The 22,514-nt window shown below is 31.7% G+C and overlaps 1 protein-coding gene across 1 annotated transcript in view; it reads left to right on the top strand.

Annotated features, from left to right (window-relative positions):
- The first annotated feature begins 12,984 nt into the window (after window positions 1–12,984).
- LOC118190582 (sodium-dependent proline transporter-like) overlaps window positions 12,985–22,514 on the top strand; it is a 258,842-nt gene continuing 249,312 nt past the window's right edge. Inside the window, exons 1-2 of the mRNA XM_085816989.1 lie at window positions 12,985–13,310; window positions 14,915–15,382. Coding sequence (XP_085673115.1) covers window positions 15,296–15,382 — 87 coding nt within the window. The 5' untranslated portion in view covers window positions 12,985–13,310; window positions 14,915–15,295. The remainder of the gene's footprint in view (window positions 13,311–14,914; window positions 15,383–22,514) is intronic.

Genomic DNA, 22,514 nt, shown 5'->3' with positions numbered 1-22,514 from the left:
CAACATGGATTTTGGACACACTTGCACTATGAGTTTTATTGATAATCATGCGTACATAAAATAAGTTTTGATTAGTACATCTCTCTGTTATATTGGGGGCTTGAATTAATTCTCGCTGTTGACACAGAGAAGACAATAGTTGTACTAGTGCAGCGTAGCGGAGAGTACACGAGAACTATATATAGGTTTTGAGATCTGTGTGTGATTTTCAAGTGGAGTGATAAGGACATGCCCATTTAGTGCCTTTAACGTGTCGGGTTTCATACTTAGAAAACAGCATTTGCAGGAAATGTTACTCTTCTGCTTTCATCTCAGAAATCTGCTGCGAAAATTCATCATTTGCTAGTCGAAGCGTACAGATAACATGAAATGTCGGAAGCAGAGATTTGTTTCGACGATTTAGAGGTGAGTGACAAAATGCATTTTAGTCACCTGAAAAAGTTTGAAAATGGACAGTTACAGGCATTACTGGCAGTAGATTCCTCTGAGACGCTTAAACAACTGTATGAAACATTTCCGTGCGTCAACTGTTTGCAAGCGTTTAAAAGCAACGGGTTTGATTCAGAAATTGAGAAACTGGGTACCACATGACATGAATTGACAAAAACGGACGTTGGGAAACGCTTAACCATTTGTGAAGCGTCTCTTCAAACACAAAATTGGAAGTAATTTTTGCATTAAATCATGGAATGAAAATCACGTCGCGGCGAGCCATCAACATCAACGTCAAAACCGGATATTCATGGCAAGAAAATAATAATGCGCATTTGGTGGGATCACGTCGGTGTATAATGAGCTGCTGAAACCGGGTCTGACGGTGAATGATGAACGCTGCAAAGCGCAATTAATCAATTCGAGTCGTACACTTAAAGACAAAAGACCGCAATATGCTCAGAGACATAAAAAAGTGACAATGGTTCATGACAATGCCAAGCCATTTGTTACAAACCAAGTGAAGGACTTCGATGGCATCTCTTACTCCATCCGCCATATTCACCAGACATCTCCTCTTCCGATTACCAGTTTCGATCCATGCAGCATGGTCTTTCTGAACAATCCTTTACATCTTTTAACGATCTCGAAAACTGGTTCCATTAATGGATTACATCAAAAGAACCTAAAGTTTTTTTTTTTAATCGAGGAATCTATTTGTTACCCAAAATGTGGGAAAAGGTTTCAGCTTTCGAAGAACAGTGCTTTCAATAATCTTTTATAATTTTATTAAAATAAGCACGCGTTTTCTGTTCAAAACATATTGATAATTAATTCAGGTCCCCCCAAAATGTATATTAATACAAATTTCGGTAAAATACGTATATCCACTAGTATTTAGAAATTTAACATAATGTGCAAATTTTTTTAATTTTGCATACGACTGTATATTGGAAGTCCACTTGGCAGAAAGGAAACCATACGGTGATAATTTCGAACAAATTGCTCAAAATTCAAGAAAATGCGTTCCGTAACCACTTTGAAATAATTTACTAACTTATAACTTTAAAATAAGTACACCTAGTTATCATTACAAATTCTTCCTGATCTGCTGTCACTCGACCTTGTCGAAATAAACATTTCGATCGAAGTTGAAATAAATATTTACTAATAGTTTTAAGTCAGAAGAACTTATAGAAGAATCCTGCATTTATTTCTAATTTTCATTGGATTACCAAGAACCCCACGAACAAAACGTAGAGGTTATATTGAGGGCTCGAAGATCGAAAATAGAATGAATATAACTTTTCTACATTAAAACTTGGAAAGTTTATTCTCATCGAAATATTTCGCTTCAGTTACAAAATTACAGCGTTCCAGGCAGAAACCTTAGGGCTTCGCAAGGTTACTTTATGGGCATAAGAAATTTTCAAGCTAAAAACTTTAGAGTCTATATATTCTCCAATAGCCAATTTCTGCTCATCACTCTTCAAGAATTAAAAAATACGTTTTATAATATTTTTACTCTATAACAAATAATTGGTAACATCTAATGGAAAATCAAACTTTGGTCAGAGAATCACTCTTATAAAGTAAGCAATAAGCTGGTGACCAGGCGGTAAAAAATACAGTATGGAAAGTAGATATTGGCATAGATTTACTAGTCTTGGCGAACTCTGTGGAAATTCATATTAAAAAGCAAATAATGTGCGTGCAGCAAAAGATGAGATTTTAGAGGAACTAAATACACAGCTTTCAATATATGACTATTTTTTCCCTGAACAAAAGAAAATGATATTCTCATAGTCACTGACAAGTATATATATATATACACATGTGATTTATTAAACTGATTTGGGTATTAAAGCTGTTGAGATTTATTGTGGATAATGAATATAAGCTAATAAACCTAAAATGAGTGTAATAAAATTTCAATAATTTACCTTATATAGTTCTGCCTGTATGATGTGTATTGCATAATATACTCTTATTACATATTTAAGTTACGTATTTCTGTTTTATTTTTATTTATACTGCAATATTTATGATTGCTTACGCAGATGATCAAGACGTTTCCTCTTCAGCATTTAATGAAAATGCAGCAAGCCGAAAAAGTATTGTTATAATGTAAATGGGGCAAGTTTTGGCCTTAGATAGTTACATTAAAATTCAAACTTATCACTAAACTTTCAAACTTAAATCAGAATCAGATCAGAAAAAATAGTTACACTTAAAACACTAACTTTAGAGAAATGATTTATTTGCAAATTGTTAGCAAGAGATAGAACGAGTTAGCGGTATGATCATTTGTGGATTGATAGTGATTCATGGATTTCCTAAAAAGCAACAGAATACGAAGAAGTTTCTCTCAGAAAGCTTATGCTTCCAACTTAAAAATTAAATATCGTGTGCTTTTTTATAAATAATTAACCAAATGTGTATTTTGAGTGAATTAATGAAATAAGTAAAACATTTCTCTGAAATCAAAACCAAATTAAATGTATGGTTTTTCCTGAATTTCTAATTCCCATTGGTACACTTTTATTACCTCTATAAGTATTTAATGCAATTTTTCATACGATGTTATTTAACTATATCTTAAATGAAATTATATATTCATTTAAAAACAAAATAATAATCTGCAATTCCGTAGTTATGATAAAATAGAACAAGGATTACGAAATCAAATCTCTATCAATACAAATATGAAGCCACGAATGTATCTAAGTATTATGAGCCTGAGTCTTGAATAAACTCTAGACTATCAGATGAATTAATTTTTAATAATAAATAATTTATTCTGAGTAAATATATACACTTCAATTAACGTAATATAATTTGTAATTTACATCAAATACTTCCCTATATATGGAGATGTCCGCGGTGCAATACGGCGACAGGCGATATACTGTAGCATCGAAAACTGGTACAGACAGCCGTTTCATCTATTTTGCTACTGCGAAAACACAACATCGTAAAAAAAATATTTCATATTACCATTGCGTATCACTTATGAGTTAGTCAGCACGCCTACAAATTAATTTGCGAAAGTATGCGGAGAAAACTTATAAGGTATTTCTCTCGCTTTCTTGGCATGCATTCGTGGTGCTTTCATGCCAATCTGCACTCTGAGCGTGTATTTTTAGAGGTCCGTGGTTCGATTCCCGGCGAAGGAGTTGCATATTTGTCATCTTTCCTGCTTCCAAAATACATAATGTCTCTACAAACTAATGACAAGAAATTCTGGTTTAAATGTGTTCTTGGTGTTTTATAAAACAATGCTAATTCAAACAATTCTACAGTAATAATACGTATCATTCTAATCAGGATGCGTTTCAAATTTAGATAAATTTGATCCTCAGACTTACATCTCATACATTTATCTACATTGAAATCCGATAGTGGAGTGAGAAGGACAGTTATTGAGTTTTACCTTAAAAATTATGTTTCATCCTTAAAAACGATAAGATATTTATTTCACTTATTTTTATAACCGCTCTTTTTTAGTTAGACATTTTATAAATTACTTTTTTTCGCTACTGAGCTTTTGTTGATATCATTACCTATTTCCTATTTCACTTGACGTTATTTCTGGGCAACTGACAAGAAAATATGGATCTTATATTATCAGACCTTAATTCCAGGTTCTTCGAAAATTTACTTGAAAATGACTTGCAAATGCATTTTTAACGCAACTTGTTCCGAAATTTTAGCGTTTGTTTTTTTCATTGTTTTAGCAATCTGTTGAATGCTGAGTAACGTAAAGAAAAAAGTTTAACATTAGAATGGCTAATCAAATTTCCATTTTAAATACTTTACGCGTTCTAATCCAGTTTTAGAATGCAAGGAAAACATTCATAAGACTAGTACAGCGGCTCCAAATCACTTGGTCTTCTGTAAAGGTGGTAACCTAACAGAATAGGAGAATTACCGATATTCAGTAGCCTTACTTAATTATATTCGTGAAATTGCTATCACTTTCAGAAATGATCATTGGGGAGTATCGCTGCGAGATATTCCATTGTTTAATAAATAAAAAGAATATGTTAAAAATAATGATGTGTTTGAAGAAAATTTATTAAAAATTGTTCAAGTTGCAGGCAATAAAGTAAACATTTATTAAATAATTTAAGCGAGGTAGTTTGTAAACAAGCTGGGCTTTTAAATTCTTGATAGAAAACAAACTTACTATATCCGTATTTAAATTTGGCTAACTTCAGTAATTACTTAAAACGCTTTTTATAAATCTTTATCTCTTTATGTCTTAATAAACAAATTAATAATGGTACATATCAATAAAAAATCAAATGAAATTTATTTAAACTTAAACTTTGGTTTTGTAAACTAAAATAAAGAGCAGTTTTCATTATTAGCACTCAAACTGTGCAACATAAAAGGGTGCATTAAATTTTCTTGCAGTGTAACATAATAACATATCTAAATCATATTCAGAGATACGACTACTTGCCTTTACTAAAAGAATTGAAAGAAACTTTCTCACTAACCTATGGGGTCGGCCCGCTCACCCATTTCCATTGAGATTCTCTGTTCTAAAATCGTAGGTTTTTTTTTTTGTACTGCATATTTTTACAGCCGTGATTCCCACCCTACCCGGTACGAAAGCTAATATTTTATTATCCAGCTGAAATAGTTGAAATGCCAATAAACAATTTGGCTTCAGTAAACTAGCAAAATAATTAGCTATGTTTCATAGTTTTTGCTCAGAGAGAGATGTATTATCACTAACTGAGAACTCCACTTAATAATTATACTTTAGGCGGATACTTTGCCGAGCACTTGATAAGGATAAGGAGATAATACACACGGCATCAGAATATTTCTTTTTAAAAAATTTTGTGAATTCTTCAAGTTTTACTTCCTCTCATGCACAAGTTCTTAAATGCAGTTGGAATAAAATTAGTTGATGAAGAAAGCTCCACTTCCATGGATGACATTCATCCATCTTATTTAGCATTGAGGCGTTGTATATTATCTTGTGGTTAATATAAGTTTATTAGCTATTCTGGTGTACTGAGAGCTCGGGTATGGTGTAAACAATAATTTAGAGTGCAGCCAAAACAAGATTCAAATTTTATTAAGATATGGTTTACCATTTTTTCTTTTGGGGCAGCATTTGGAACATCGAAGGATATTAAGTGCACTTTCATTTTCCAAACCGAAATAATTAAACCCACTGTAAAAAGGAAGGGAAACAACAACAGTAATAAAAATGGTTATTTGCACTTGATCTACAGTATGCAGTGAATTCTCTGTAACTCTTGTTAGAAGTTTAGACACAAAACTTTTGTGGTTGGTATGAAAGATAGCGCAGTCTGTCTTTAGCAATCGTTCAACAGTGTACATGGGACCCAGAGATTTTGTTCCACGTTAAATGCGGTAATAGTTTACATCTATTTATCGTTCAAATTTGTAGGGTTCTACTGCAACTGGAAATTTGTATTTAAGTCCTGCAGACCCTGTGAGCCCAAGTGCATTATACTGTGCGATAACTAGCGAGTTATCGCACAGTATAATGCACTTGGGCTATGCAGCTTTTGAATAGATTCTTTTGTTCTTCAACAAAATTTGGACTTTAGGCTATCTTCCCTCCCTTTGTTGTAAATCTACAATTATTCCGATTTACAAAAAGGACAAAGATTCAGGGGATTTCCAGAGCTATAAGCTGATATCCTTCACAAGTAACTTCTGTAAGGCCCTTTAAAAAACCATTATTGGTAGATTAAATTGTTTTTTGGAGGTAACGGGCATTCTCGAAGAGAAGTAAGATGAATTCCGAAGATTCAGATCCACCTATCATCAGGTTACCCTCATTAGTCAGTCTATTAAGGACGTTCTTGACAACAGACGCATCTTATCTGCCGTCTTATAATTTTAAGTCGGCTTATAATTCGGTGTGGAGAGAAAATCTGTGAGGATTATGTTAATTTTATTAACAGTTAAATTTTAAGTTAAAGTTCCTTTCCTGTCAAATTCTTAACTTACTACTCCCGGCCAGAACGTAGTTTTGGAATCACTCTGAATACTTAATGAGGAGGAGCGGTATTTAAACCGCGAAGTCTACTTGCTGAGTTAGAGAGAATCAGAGTTTCTGATTTTCGCGCGTCTGCCTTTTGGCTACTCTCTCTCAAAGCTGTTATTACGCTCGGTCGTACTCAGGCCCTTGATAAGCTTCGTAGTCAAATAGAGTTAAGGAGCCAACTCGATTAGAATCTTGATAGCTTCGGCTATATCTCTTTAGTTAGTCTAGTTTTAGCTTATTTCTTAGTCTCTTAAGTTCAAGCCCAAGTGTCGGCTTTTATTGTACACTCCAAGACGGAGTTTTGTTAAATCTTATTGGAATAATAAAGGGTTAGTTTCCCTTCCATCTTGTTGTTTCTTGTTACACGAGCTTAAGCGATTATTCGCTAACTAGTTCTTAAGATTCGTCACTTTCTACAGTAACTGAGAAAGAGACTAGTGAGAATCTTACAAATCTTCTCCTAAAGCTATCGGATATGGGTGTATTTTCAAATATTCTGAACTCGTACCGAGAGTTTCTTAATAATGGCATAGACGAAATCTGATATAACAACTCCTGTTCAAAGTTTAGACTGGCGCTGTGTCTAGCTGTACCCTGCTTAATATCTATATCAACGATCTAGTTAGCGTACTAAAATCTGTTCCTGGAATCAAATCTTTGCTATACGCGAATGACTTAATTGTATAGACTGATTCCCCTAAGTCTTTCCATCTACAGGTAGTTTACAAAAACTATGATATCCCGACATTAGAAGAGATCAAATATTTAAGTGTACCTTTTGACAGAAAACTTTCGTGAAATTCGCATATTGTAAACGTCATCAGTCGAGTATCAAACAGATTGTCTCTTCGGAAGATTTTGGCTGGATAGAAATGGAGTTGCTCCCGACCTTTCTTAAATGAAATCTATAATGCTTATATATTGCACGTCAGAACTTACTTCTGTGAACCACTTGTTACATCTTCTAAGAAAATAATTAATTCCCTTGAAAAATTTCAAAGTCAAGCCTTATGTCGTACTACAGGAGCAGTTAAATCCATCCCTATTGATTATTTATTATGCTCAGATAACAGGCTTTTCATTCTAGTTATTACGAACGTGCTCTGTTGTTATGGTAGAAAATTATTAGAACTCCTGGTGTGACCATGTGGTGTCATATCTCTACTGAGACTGATCATAATCTAAAGACTCAGAGAGGTTTTGTTCAGGGGATCATCGATCTGATTTCTCAACATCGATTCTAGAATACAGAAAGTTTTATTATTCTGCTGCCTCATCGAAGCCAAAACAGTTTCTATCTGCCTTAAGTCAGAATGTGTTAAATGCAGAGAACTGTGATGAAATTCTAAGATTTGTGACATATGGAACTTTGAATAATCATTACCCTGTTTCACATTGTTCAGGTCTATACAGATAGTTCTAGGATGGAAGATTGTGCCAATGCAGGAGCCGGTGCTTTTCGCGAGCTTTTTTCGGTTTTACTTTCCTGTTGGTCTTCACATGTTAGCTTTCGAAGAAAAAATCTCTGCTATCCGATTGGCCCTTCTTCAAATGTGAAACTGATTGGAATGTTTTTCTAAAGTGATGATTCTCTCGGATTGAAGAATAGCTCTTCAGGCCATAGACTCTGCTGGTCCCTCGCGTGCGAAAGATACCGACGACTGTATCAATCTCATGGCATGTTTATCAGATTGTAAAAAAACAGTTGTTTGAGTGGATCCCGACGAAATGCAGAATCGACGGCCATGAGCTGCTGACTTTCTGGGAAACAAGGGGGCTTCTGTTTTATAGCTAAATAGCCAGAATTTGGTCTATCAATCCATTAAGATAATAATTAAAAAGGCACTATAATGATTTCCTTCTGTCGTACCGCTAGAAGTGGTCAAAAGCCCTGGTTCAATTATATTCAAGATATTACTGATTGGCCTCGTGATAAATCGGTGGCACTCTTACGGCTGTTTTTCTGGCCATGATTATCTCCGAAACCACCTTCATAGAATAGACTTGGCTCCAGATTCTGCTTGTCCCTTGTGTGACTCTGCAGAGTATTTTGACATTTCTCATCTTGCCTCCTGTCCTGCTTTATCTCCTGTGTTTTTATGGGAGCTATGTTATATTGCCAGATTTAAGTTTAAGAATAATCGATGTCTTTCCACCTTTATGTTCCTTTCTTTTTGTTTTAAAGATATCTGTTGTCCTGTGTATTCGCCACTAGAAATAAAAAAAAAAAAAATACGTTGAGCAACTGTGGATCAGCGGGGCTGATTAGATAAAGTAAATATCTAAAAATTGTTTTTTTGATTCCAGACACCCCTAATGTGAATTTTGTTTCTGACATGTGATATCTCTTTTATTATGTTTCCGACAAGTATTTTACTCTACATCCCTCGAGGTTTCCTTAACTGATATTTTAACAGAAACAATGCTTCAAAAGGAAAAGTAAAACAGTCACAATTAAATGCATAATAGCTCCCAAAGTGAGATTCCATGCTATATTATACTACACAGTAAACTATGATTAGAGCGGTAAGGAAACAGAAGGATAATTATACATGCAAATTGTAAAACTTGTAGATATATTAGGTATTTTTGAAACAGGAAAATGAGCAATGCCTTCCCCGGGACTCGAATGACGGACCTCTCGAATACGCTCCGAAAGTGCTGATCACTAAAGTACGAAGGCGTATTAAGAAGGCGGAGAGAAATACCTTATTGTAGTTTTTTAGTCAGTCTAGAGGTAGGAGTAAAAAAAATCCAGTATATTTTTTGGTTTTCTGGCCCTCTTCAATCACAACTGTTAAATACTTTTATTGCTTTCTATAAAAGAGTATAATTGATAGTATTTATAAGAAATATGAATAATCTCAAACGTTCTGTGACAGGTGAATGAATTCACAAAATACTTACTATTAAGTCTAATGACCGGTATAACTGTCCCAGTATCTACAAATGCAAAATAATAAATGAAATTTATAGGAAGAACTGGGGGTTAAAATACGGATACGAATTGCTACTCTAGAGTAGTTTGGGATAATTTTAAAATTTCACCATTGATGAAGACTGCTTATCATTCCAAATCATTGTTGTGAACACCTGTAGCGGTATTATACCAGTCCAACTTCTAATCGAAATTGCAACAGCAACTTCTTAAGGAATAAGTCTCGTTTCTATCTGAGTGCTCGCAATCATAGAGTGGGATACAGTGTGATAGCCTGGCTCATAATCTTGTATATGTAAAAGTCATATATCTCATCAGGTTAGAATAACAGCTTAATGATGCCATCAGCATTAACAGCAGTTACTTCTCCTAAGTAAAACGATCATAATGACAACATGCTGATACGCCAGTAAAATGCTTCTGTCTTGCTGTAACTATCCGAGTTGTATTAAATGCTCTTTTCAAGATAATACGCTACAAGCGAAAGTAGAAAATTTATTAGAAAATTAGAAATTAGAAAATTTTTTCTGAGGGTTCAAAGACATTTTTGGTTGGACACTTTTCAAATATATTTAGAACTAAGAACTAAATTGAACACTGTTGACCGTCAGGGAACAGCCTCAAAATATACATTTCTTACCACATAGAGGATAATCAGTTCATAATTACACAGTGAATAAGTCCTTAGAACACTGCTCGAATATTTTGCAGATTCACCGACCGCTACGCTTGCTGTCTGATGTATTGGTTATACAATTTGATGCGATATGTCTGAACTATACATAGTGTACATTTAGTCACTAAGTTGTAATAAAAATCATTCATTCAAAAAACAAAAATGTTATACGTTTCTTGAAGTCATATCATCTCAGTCTTCTTTTCAAGCAACGATATTTTCGTTATAAAGTAGTCCATCTCAATTATTTTTTTAAGGAGTTATTTTAATTGCCTAGTAAGATATTTACTTATTTTATCCAATCAGTTATTTTATGTTAAATATCTTTACTGTCATTCTCCCTTTCGGTTTTCCTGTCAGAATGCTAATTTTAGTTATTCAGAGTTCCGAATTACTGCATGCTTCCCCAAAATGCGAGACGATACAGTTTAATTTTCAAAGAGGCATGCAGATTCCTTCAATTTACAATATTTAATTATTTAAAGGAAAATTACTTATGATTTAATAAAAATATTTTGTTAAATTTAAATTCTTTTACCTTAATTGAAATCTAATTTTTGTATTAATATAGCAGAGATTTTAATTTTCAAAAGTTAATTTTATGAATTTCTTCTTTAATAAATGGGAACTCTAACATGCCAGAAAGTAAATTCACGAAACAAATATTTAACTCCCTTGGGTTGATTCTAAATTTAACTTCAGGAATTGGGAGGAGAATACAGTTTTCTCAATTTCCTCTTCCCTCCATAGAATTCACAGAAGTAAAAATGTAACACAATACTATTTTATTTCTTTTCTAACTATTTCATTTTACTTAGAAATATGTTGTATTTTCTTTGAAAATACAACATATTAATATATATATTTCTAAATCAGAGCTTTCAAATGTTATGGATAAATTGCAGTTCTTTTGAAGTACGACATATCTCATTTCAAAAATTAAGGTTCATAGAGGAAAAACACAAGCTGCTCTCAATAAACGATTTACAAAAAAATTGAAAAAATGAATATTATATAAAACGTTTTGTACTGCATTTATCGTTTTCTTCTTAACATCTGGCCCACCAGCGGCCGAGCGGTAAAATCGCTGAACACTGGTAGTTCGGTCCGAGGTTCGAATCCCGCGAACGGGCTGGCTGCAATGGGCGTTTTCATGGTTTTCCCATGTGTAACGTATATGCGAGTCAATTTCCCTCAGAAAGTCCTCCACGGAGGCATCCCTCCTCTTAGGCAGATAGCCCCCTCGAGGCTTTACCATAATCACACACACACTTCTTAACATCTGCTTTGTTATAGATTATTTTCAATATTTTAAATTAGCTATCACTTATCCTTTTTATAAACCTGCTATTTCTGTCAGATATAATGTAAAAAGAATTTTTTTTAATATTTTTATATTTCTTGGACACACAACTCCTGATAAAGACGTCCCGAGAAAGTAAAATACCTGTTCAGTTTTCATGATCTTTTTTTTTTTTTTTTTTTTTTTTTTTTCTAATGAAGCCTCTTTATCTTTTATTTCGATTTCTTTATAAGCGAAATGTAAATAGTATTGCATGATGTAAGTCCTGGGTTTACCTCATGATATAGAACAGGACTTTCCTGGACGGGGAAAAAGATTTTGTTTTGATACATTTTAAAAATGCGATTCGTCTTGTCTAGCTTTTTTATTAAGTCCTTTTTTATTAACCAAGAACATATTACTACACAGAAGAAAATACTTTCAATCACATCTGAAAATAAGATAAATATCATTTTGTGCACTGAGTTTTCAGTCTAATGCTTTTTCTCTTCAAAAGTTGATTAAAAAGCTCATTAAACAATTTCTTAAAATGATCACAACTTTTCAAACTACATGTGCTCGTGTGTGTGTGCCGAGCGTGGGATTGCGTTTTTGTGTATTTGAGATGATTTATATGCTGGTGAAGTAAAAGATGAAGAACTAAATGCTGTTGGGACAAATGCATGTGTTATATTCTTATAAAATATTTTTGATTGAAATCTAGCTAAATTAACACAAATAGTACTATTTACATTAATGATAATGCGGACACTTCTTGCATATTTTGTATTCGAAGAAAGAGGGTGCAAAAGCAGCAGTTTTACATGAGAGAGAAGCAGAGACGAAATGCGTACTTTGCAAATGATGATTTGATTAAGATTGATTCAGCTGTATTTAACGTAATTTTGAATGGTTACTTGAACTGCCCGAAAAATGCAAAATTATTATTAGGTAAAGCGTTATGTAAATGAATGACAAAAAATTTATGTGAGAAGAGTTAGTTTTGAAAATGTAGTTCAGAGCGACTTATTATAACAGTTATTGTTTTCAGGATGCAAAACAGAAATAAAAAAATTTACAAAAATAGTTAATAGGCTACTTCGAATTAAAATTAATTATCTTAGCTATTTGTATCTTGTATACATAAACCCCGAAGATTTAACATTTTAAGAACTGTTATTTTGTAAAGACTAAATTATATTTCGAGAATGCTACGCGTAATTATCAACAGGAGTTACTTCTCACACTAAAGAAGCTAAATTATTGCAATTATCTGCTCAACTTATAAATTTCTCGGACAGATAATTCATTGAACTTTACCTCAACGGTATGTTTAAATCTAGATCAAATATCAAAGAAACTTAGGTAATTATTTTATATAAATGAGATCAAAGTTGCGACTAAATAATTTCTGTTTAATTCATATTTGGTTGACCTTTAAGTCTAGCTTGTACTTGCAGAAAGATATAAAAATAATTTTTATGAAAGCGCCAAGAGAAAGCCTTGGGCGATAAAGCACCAAATATGATCCGCTTGCATCACTGAGTTGGCGGTCTCTTGAATCTGCTCTTGCGCTTCCGGCCAGCTTACGGTTATTATTTACGAACGTAGTCTTTACGCGTGTACTTATATTTACTACGTCATCGACACCTAATCAGCGCATTACCGAGTTTCTCCTCTTGTTATCTCCGGAGTTATTTGGGCCTCTCTTGATGATGTGTGAAAGAAAAAATTGATTAATTGAATGAAAAAATTTACCTAATAGATTCTGAATTTCTTTATGGATATATCAATCGGATCTATTGATTACGTGTTTCTTGTATTTACGAATACTTTTCTTTTTTCATAACTATACCTGAAAATAAGCTTCTTCGTTGTTTTTAAAAATGATAATGAAGTTATAATGCTTACATCCTTAAGAAGCACGTTCGAATCTGTAAAGGTAAATGATTTATGATGGCTTTTATGAATGACTTATGCTCTCAAAATGATATGTAAAATTTATTATATTTTAACGCAAGATTAACGAGTTTTAACGCAAAGATTTTCAAATAGTGTATAGGAATTTAAACGTTGTTTTAAACTAAAAGATTAATTAAGCCTTAACTAGTAAACTTAAATAAGTAAAGTAAATGATGTTTCTATCTTAATATTACGTATCCTACTGCGCATTTTTCTATTAATAATCAATCATAACACAGTTACAAAACAGGTGTATATAAAATGAAGCATTGAAGCATTCTTAGAATCTAAACTCATAAATAACATTGCATTAAATATTTTTATGCAAAATTTATTAAGATATAATTATATGAATATATGGAACTAAAGTGGTAACAAACACATATCTCTAAATTTATGAATATTATGATGAATTTAACAAGAGAAGACTTAAGAGAGACTAAATGATTAAATATGAATAAAGTTGCATTACGACATCTAACAGAAGTCCGAAAATTCTTTCAAACATAAGGAACTAGATAGAACTCAGATAAATGATTCATTTTATTCTAATTTATAATAAATATCACTTACAAAATTTCTTTTATTGCTTTTCGCAAAAATTACATTTTAAGTATCATTTTATTAAAAAATAGGGCAGACAGTGGAACTTCGAATAACAATATTTTAAATGAGATAGATCTAATAAATATTAAATTAAATTTTGATATTTAATTGTATCAAAAGCGTAAATATAGAGGAAAGAATTTAAAAGTATTTTTAATTGTGCAGAATATTCCAAGTGGTTTGACAATATGGATTTCGATCCAGAAATGCAATGAAATTATTATTTTAATAGTTTTTTGCTAATTAAGGGACTAGGTCTATTATTAATTTGTTTACTTTACTTTTATTTTAGAGTAATTTCTTTAATTATTTTTTCTTCTTTCTTTCCCAATACGCGCGATATCTGTTAGTGGTGAATTTGTAATGTGAGGTCTGTTCGTTTTCAACCTCTGCGGTGCGTTACTGGAATGCGAGCTGAGCTGATTGATGACCATCAAAAGATCAAAAATTGCGTAGAGTACTAATTAACTGTCATAAAATTTACAATTTCTAATCAAAATTGAATGCGTATCTGTGAACTCAACTAAAACTCTTACTATGCTTATTTAAATAACATGATTTTAAAGAAGAGTGACAGTTCTCCAAAATGTTATTTCATTTTTACAAAAGTAAATTCACAGTTATTATAATAATTTCTAATATTCCTGTTCTAATAAATTGTTTTAAGTAGAAAAAAAGCTATTGTTTAAGAGTGTTTTGTAATCAACTTTTAAAACCAACGTTAATTTGTCTTAAAAATATCAAAATTTCAACTTAAATTTACAATATATTTTAATCTTTGGAAAAAATATTTTATCTTAGTTTAGCATTGCATGAGTTTTTTGTAAACTTTAATACATTAAATTCAAATTTTAATTTTAGCCATTATCAAGTTTCGATGTTAATTAATACATAAGTTCTAAATTAAGCTATGTTTAATGTTTTAAATATATTTCAAAATGCAAAATGGTTCATTTGTAAAAATTTTCCTACTTTCAGCTGCATACGGCATTCTTTCACTTTCATTAAACTGGGGAAATCTATCAATGAAATGAAGAAGAAACAACAATGACGTGAGCACTTTTCGTTTCATTGCGTTTCGGGGATATACAACATCACTCCTTTCCAGTCAGTGAATGACTTGAAATTCCTAGCCTATTTCCTACAGAGTGACTACGTGGCCGGACGGAAATCTAAAACAAACATTTTAAACTACAGTTTTGTGTTCTTTAGCCATTTAAATAATATAAACGGACATCCGACTGCGTAAAGAACAGTAATTTTTCTGGTTATAAAACTAAACTTTGGGAAAACCATGTGCAAGTGAAGTGACGCATCTGAGAAATCCAACAGTTGAACACTTTCCTCTAGAAAGCTTCAATGGAAAACATACTTTTCCCTCGCAGCCAATCAGCGAGCTCATCAGGTAGTCGTGTACAATTTTTAGAAGCGGCTGAAAGAGCACAGGTAAGCGAAACATATACCTTACTATTTTTCGTTACTTACTCGACAGAAAAAACGTTTCGTTGTTTACTCGACAGAAAAAACGTTTCGTTGTTTACTCGACAGAAAAAACGATAGCAATATTCCATAGCAATGTAGTCTTGTATACAAATAACTAAGCATTTGTTTTTCATAAGAGCGTGTTATAATAAAAATTAAAATCCTTTTTACATAGGTAATATTGCAACGGAATATTTAATTCTTCTTTGACTCCAAAATATTTAATATTTATACCATAAAATGTACGGTATAAAATATAAAATATTCAGTATTTACGATGTATGTAAAATATTTAATGATATTGCTAGCACTGAGCTTATGATAAATATTTGCATTCGTATGGAGTTAAAAACTCTTCGCAGTATTTTATGCTTCTTCTAAATCATCTTTGAATTTTTTTTTTTTTCATATTTCATTTTATTTTACAGTTTAAGAAGAATAAGAAATACATGCCTTTCTTTTTAACTATTGAGAGAAAGTTCCGATCTTAAAATAATTAAGAATGATTTAGAATAAGTATAATATTAAAATGTAATTTTTACTGCAGCTATTTGATTAATTTTTACGCAATTTCTGTATAATTAAGAATTTTGATAACATTTTTTATTGTGAAACTTTCAGGTAATAGGTTTCAATAAAGGAATAGATATAAAATTTTAAATAAGATCATGTTTTCGTAGATTATTTCTTGTTTCGAAAGGAAATCGTAAATTGCTAATATTAATGTAAAAACAATATCTTCGGGAACATAAGCTAGTTTTCATCAAAGTTCACTAATAGTGTAAAAGTATGTATCTTTTAAAAGTTTTCACAGCTTCAAAATGAAAAATATGATTAAACTTTTTATTTTCGTAGTTATTAATAAATGATTAAAAAAGATTGGATATTAAATTGTGAATAGAATGAACCTCGTTTATTATGAGATATCTTATTGGAACTTAAAAGTTAGAAAATTTATGATCAAGTTTTATATTCTGTAGCAATGTTCGTAACGTAAATATTTTGAATTTATAACAATATAATGTATAAAATAAGTGAGTTATATTTTATTATTAATCGCGACGGCATTTTACACTCAAAAACATTGATTCAAAAGAAATACCCTTATTCTTTTATTTTTTAAAAAGTTAAAAAGCTCAGACAGATACAGAATTTCATAGCGTATCTTTTATTTTGCTTCAAGAGCCCAAATTTTAAATATTGCATGTAATCTGATTTCATCTAAATTGTATGATGCTTTTCGAAGACATGGAGATCGCAGTATGTAGAGCTTTAGAGTTTGCAAGTTATTATTTTTTGCTGTAATATATACATTTATGAATAATATGTTACTGTTTTGGGCAAGCAAACTCTACTTCTTTAAAAAAAATTGCTCTTTTTGTTAGAATACGTTTTGTGTTTTTTAATGAACAGATTTGCAAAAAATATAATAAAACTTCGGATCACGAACTTAATTCATCCTTGAAGGTTGTTCGTCAGCCGAAACAATTTTTTCCCAATAGGAAACAATATAAAATGGATTAATTCATTCTTGGATCATATATGATTTTATAGTATTTACGTAAAATTTTACAACAATACTTTGTGTATATGTTCATAACCTAAAACCAATGGAGATCAGTCAGTATAAATGAAAAACTAAATCACAATATTAAACAGATAAAGCAGACAAAAATTGAATTTAATTTTACTGTACCTGTACAAAAGAGAGTAGATGGCATAAGTGGAAAATGATGGTGTTTGGATACGAAATTTGCTTCCATAAAAGCATCAGGTAATTGTGTTTAGAGGCATTCTTTTTTAACGTTTTATCTATAAGCATCGCACGACCCTAATTGAGATTCCCTGAGCCTCTATTTCCCTCAAAACTTGCGTAATATGATTTGATGTTGCCTACATTTTAAAATGTTTATGGTGTGGTGTATTTAATTATGGCAAAGCACACTAGGGCTATCTGCCTAAGGGGAGCGATGCCTTCGTGGAGGACTTTCTAAGGGAAACTGGCTCGTATACACGTTACACATGGGGAAAACCACGAAAACACCCATGCAGCCAGCCCGTTCGCGGGATTCGAACCTCGGACCGAACTACCAGTGTTCAGCGACTTTACCGCTCGGCCGCTGGTGGGCTAAAATGTTTATGAAGTGAGATATGTCATTGCCACTGAAAATGCTTATTCTGAAGCCTGCTACTGATTTATCATGAGAGTATCGATAGGTCAAAATTTTGCATCTTGTCCCATTTTGCACAAATTTCGCCAATCAAGAAACTAGGGTAATATTTTTTCTAATTTTGTAAACATTTACTCCCCCCCCCTCCAGTTTTTTTTTTTTTTTTTTTTTTTTTTTCGCTACGGCTGAAGTTGTTATTAGCTCTTTCTTGTTGAAACCGTTTTTATGGTCCTCTAGTAACAACTTTCACATTCTCATTGCTAACTTCCTAGTTTTGGCTAGAAATACGATACCATAAATAATTAAAAGACGTTATAAGTGTTAAAACTTTCAAAGCCTCTCCCTGCAATCCAATCTGGTTAGAGGTTTCTCCTCTAGGATAAATTCACGGTTCTGTAAGTCAGTTTCTGCCAGGTTTTGTTAATGAAAAGAAATGGAAAATTATTAAAATGATATTATTTCCAGAAGTCTCTGATTACTAATTTTATGGCGCAGGCTACCTAAAAACACCTATAAAAATCATATGCTGCCGACTTGAGTGTTCAAAACTCAAGACTTGTTTCGTCATCTGAGGCGTTTCCTGTTCAGATAATTTGTTCGTGAACCGGATTTTTCGTGAAGAGAGGCGTTTGTACTCCGAGATTTCCCTGTATTTCAGAGTCCATTTTTATACGGGATGCTAAAATTGAATCACAAGACGTACACTCGTGTGCAAAATTAAGGGAATTTACAAATTATGTCTATTTTTACGAAACGTTTGGAATCAAAGGTACTAATTATGCCGCCGAAAGATTAAAGAAATATTTAGAGTCGAATATGTAAGTTTGCACGTGCATTAACTGCTGAGCTGTGGTAGCAGAGAGGATATAAGCACACGAGGGGTTTTCGGCGATTTGTGTGTTAGTTCTGCTTCGCAACATTAGCTGTGGTTCTCGCAAGAATTAGATTTAGAAATTTGATAAGGTATAAGATAAAATGAATAGCCACGAACGCAAGGATGATGGAATGAGATGCAGAATTGTCGGTAGATTGGAGGCAAGCTAATCACAGGCGCAGGAAGCTCAATGTAACGCCCAGGTTCGTCTGTAATTTGTGGAAACAATTTAGGACACTAGATCCATATCGAGAAGACCAGGTCAAGATCCTCAACAACGAATGAAGATCGTTATTTGGCATTTTTAGAGTGGCGAGAGGGCGATAATTTTACAGCGGTGCCATTTCCTTGAATTTTAGAGGATTTTTTGATTTCACGAAAAATATATATATATATTTTTTTTTTGCAATTGAAATCTGCGAAATATTATTTTTATAATTTAGGTAGTACTTGTTAATTTTTTTATATTTAAATAACTTTAATGCTACTTTCCTTTAGAATTTAAGCAGAAGTACACTGATAAGTATTCTGCTCAAAATACAAATTAGAATTCTGAACTGTCTATAGTTTCAAAGGAATATGGAATACGAAATAAAACTTCAAGGTCATTTAAGCCCATCTGTGCCAACAAACAATATATACGCTGAAGGACAGTTTTTAAAAATGTTTCACTTAATAAAGAAAATCTGTATATATGCTGTATAAAATCAATTCTAATTAAATGGTAGTCTTGATTTAAATTAATGGTGCGGAATATGTTCCCACGGTGATGAATTTGGTGAATACCACGCTGAAGAAAAACAATCATGAATTTTGCATTTTTTTAGGGATACATTTACTTTGTTAAACATTTTTAATGAATCAGTGTACATAAATTTGATTCATATACATGTATTATTGCTGAGAACTAAAATAATCTTTACCACATTTCTCATTCAAGAAATTCTTTTTAGCAATTAACGTGGAAGCTTCTTTACAATGTAACTCATGAAGCGCAAGTAATTTGAAAGAACTAAAATATAAAGAGCATTTAGCACATAAAGCGATTTATTAAAATTGCAGGATTTCATCATTTCGTATCGAAACATTTCACCAAACCACTTTTTTTTAGCTCGTGTTTCTGTGTGATCTTCTAAAAAATGCAAAAACTAATTCAGAAGCTTTTGTTAATAATACACAGAAATAGCCCAGTAACAGTGGCATAATGGCCTCTAAGAGTTCTAAATTAATCAATTAATAAGTATGAAAATTCTTTTGTTTAAACCTTCCACTTAAGTAATACCTGTTTTTACAAAATATTAGAGTAATTTTATAAATTTCATATATTTAATACTTCAGAGATTCATTTTCACTATGTTTAAAGCATGTGCACCAATAATAAACTAAAATTAAAACAATTGTGTAATAATATAGTTTCCGGAAGCGAAAAGAAAAAGTCTCATTTTAAGCCAAAGCTGAAAATAATTTATTTTTGGAAGAAAATTGAGAATTCTGATAATAAAATTTAGGTCTGTATGCAAAAGGCTGTTAGCCGAGTTGTAACCTTAAAGGAAAGGATTTGAAAAGAGATTTAGTTGTGCTGCTCTAACCAACATCACTTTCGCTTTCTCATTATAAATAAAAAGTAATCGAGGTAACTTTATTGCTCTATAGAGTGTAGTATAAAAAAGCATAAAAGTAACTTTCACATGCATAAAGAAAAATAACATGCTAATATTTGTTTATATCTCAATACTCTCTTTGCTAGTTACTGTGGTAGATTGCAACTGAAATCGCGCAATATCCGAAGGAAACCTTGAGGTAGTTTAATAAAGAGTTTTAAATTAATTTTATCTCCTTCCAATGTTGGTTTTACAACAACCAAGAGTACCAGAAAAATGAATGTATTTCAGAAGATATTTGCGTCATAAATTTTTGTTTTTGCAGTGTCATAGTGTGACACGTATGATGTTTCCTGCTTGTGACTTTACTTGAGGGTACTTTTGATATTTTACTTTGTTTCCGCATTAGTGCTGACTCGTAAGGAATAGTGACATATATATATATATATATAGATATATATATATATTCACTATATACTAATATAAGAAGTTCTGTAACTAAAAACAAGAGCTGGTGTTAAAAATTAATTTGTAATGTTAGTAATCTTTAGTTTTTAATTTGTGAAAATATACGAACACATTGGCAATGATCTCCGTAAATCGTATATGTTTCATACATGTAACCGAAATTATTTTAAAAACGTAAGTTCCAAATACTTACCTTAAACATATCAATATTTCTTTATATGTATTGCTAGTAGTTGCATAATGTTTTTTAGATGCTAATATTTCTCTTTTTCTCTTGTGTGATTAGTTAAACATTTTCCGATGCAATTGTTTCATTGTAACTTTATATCAAAGATGAAGAGCACTATTTCTCTAAGTTTGCAATACTGGCCCTTTAGGGGTTTAAGGTATTGTGGGGAAGAGGAGTAAGGTTATAAGATCACCGCAGTTGGGGAAATCATTTTATAGTGATAATATAAGATTAAATATAGTCTATCTATCTACTGTTATTACATACATTAAATGCGTGAGTTTCACTTTTTTCCGCATAATATTTTTGCAAACTTATATTCAATAAAATACAATTTTACTGCTGTAGATTTACATTTGAAAAACTGATAAAAAGTTGACAACTTGAACTTACCATTTACGACATCTGACAAATTCTTAATTACAGTACCGATAAGCTTTTAATTTTACATTTAACTCAAAATACCTTGATACGTAAGTAATGTTAAAGTACTCTTGTCGCATCATAATTTTTTCTAGCATTCTATTACTATTATTACGTTTATTCTTGCAATTTTTATGAAAACGAAAAATTAATATATTTTGTTACTTTATATTGAGACTGCTGAAGTTTTTGCTGATAATGAATCCGCGTTAAATAAATAAATTTTTAAAGTACATACTCTTTAAAAATCCTTAAGATAATTAAATAAATTCAACATAATTTCATATTAATATATAAAATACTTATAACATACACATATATATGTATATATGTATTAGGTATTATATATGGATATATGTATAAAGTATTACAAATATGTATAAAGCTCACAGATGTATATGTCTATAAAAAACAGCTGGCGTTAAAAAATTCCAAACGATGCGGGTCGGTAGCCCAAAAGGTTGAAGGCCTGAAGTCATGTTTAATATTTAATTTTTAAAACTTAAGAGGACATTATCTCTGAGACATTTATAATTTCCCATCTTTTTAAACCCCATCAATGGCCGAATGGTTAAAAATCCCGAATACTAGTAGTTTGACTTGGTGAGTTCGATTTCAGGCGAACGGGATGGCAGCATGATTAGCTTTTGAAGTTTCCCCAATATGTAACATGAATACAATCCAGTTTCCCTCCAAACATTCTTCACGAAAGCGTCACTTCTATTAGGCAGACAGTTGTGGTGGCTTCGTTCATACACACACACACGCACACACACACACACACACACACAAAAAAAAAAAAATAACCTACCATCCTTTTAATATTTTTCTAGCTCGTAACGTGAACTGGCTTTTCATCATTGTTCATTAGTTGAATAATATATTGATGTTATAATTGATATTAACTGAAGAAATGAAGTGATAAATTTTTCTACACTATTAATTCTTCTAATCGTACTTAACACAAAAAATATTGAGAGAATTATGAAGTAATAAAAATTACTTCCTAATTCTCTTTACAATACACATGCTTACAATACACTCACGTTTTTCGTCTTTACAATACACATGCTGTTCTGCTAACCATAAAAATTCTTTACACAAAATGCGCAAAATGTTAGAAATTGGAACTCGTATTTTAAATATTATGAAAACGTGACTTGTTATCAAATTTTTGCTTTTCGTTACAACATATTGTGAACACTTCAGTGGATGTTTCCAGTTAATTTGCCAACTGATCCCACTGGTTAATTTTTATAGTAAATAATACCAAGTGATTAAAGATCATTATTATAAATTTCGTAAATCTTCGTCTTTTCAATCCTTTATA

Source organism: Stegodyphus dumicola, chromosome 5 (assembly GCF_044657685.1).
Source record: "Stegodyphus dumicola isolate Sdum_Otavi_A_Nest chromosome 5, ASM4465768v1".
Lineage (NCBI taxonomy): Eukaryota > Metazoa > Arthropoda > Arachnida > Araneae > Eresidae > Stegodyphus > Stegodyphus dumicola.
This window is presented reverse-complemented; position numbering and strand designations above follow the sequence as displayed.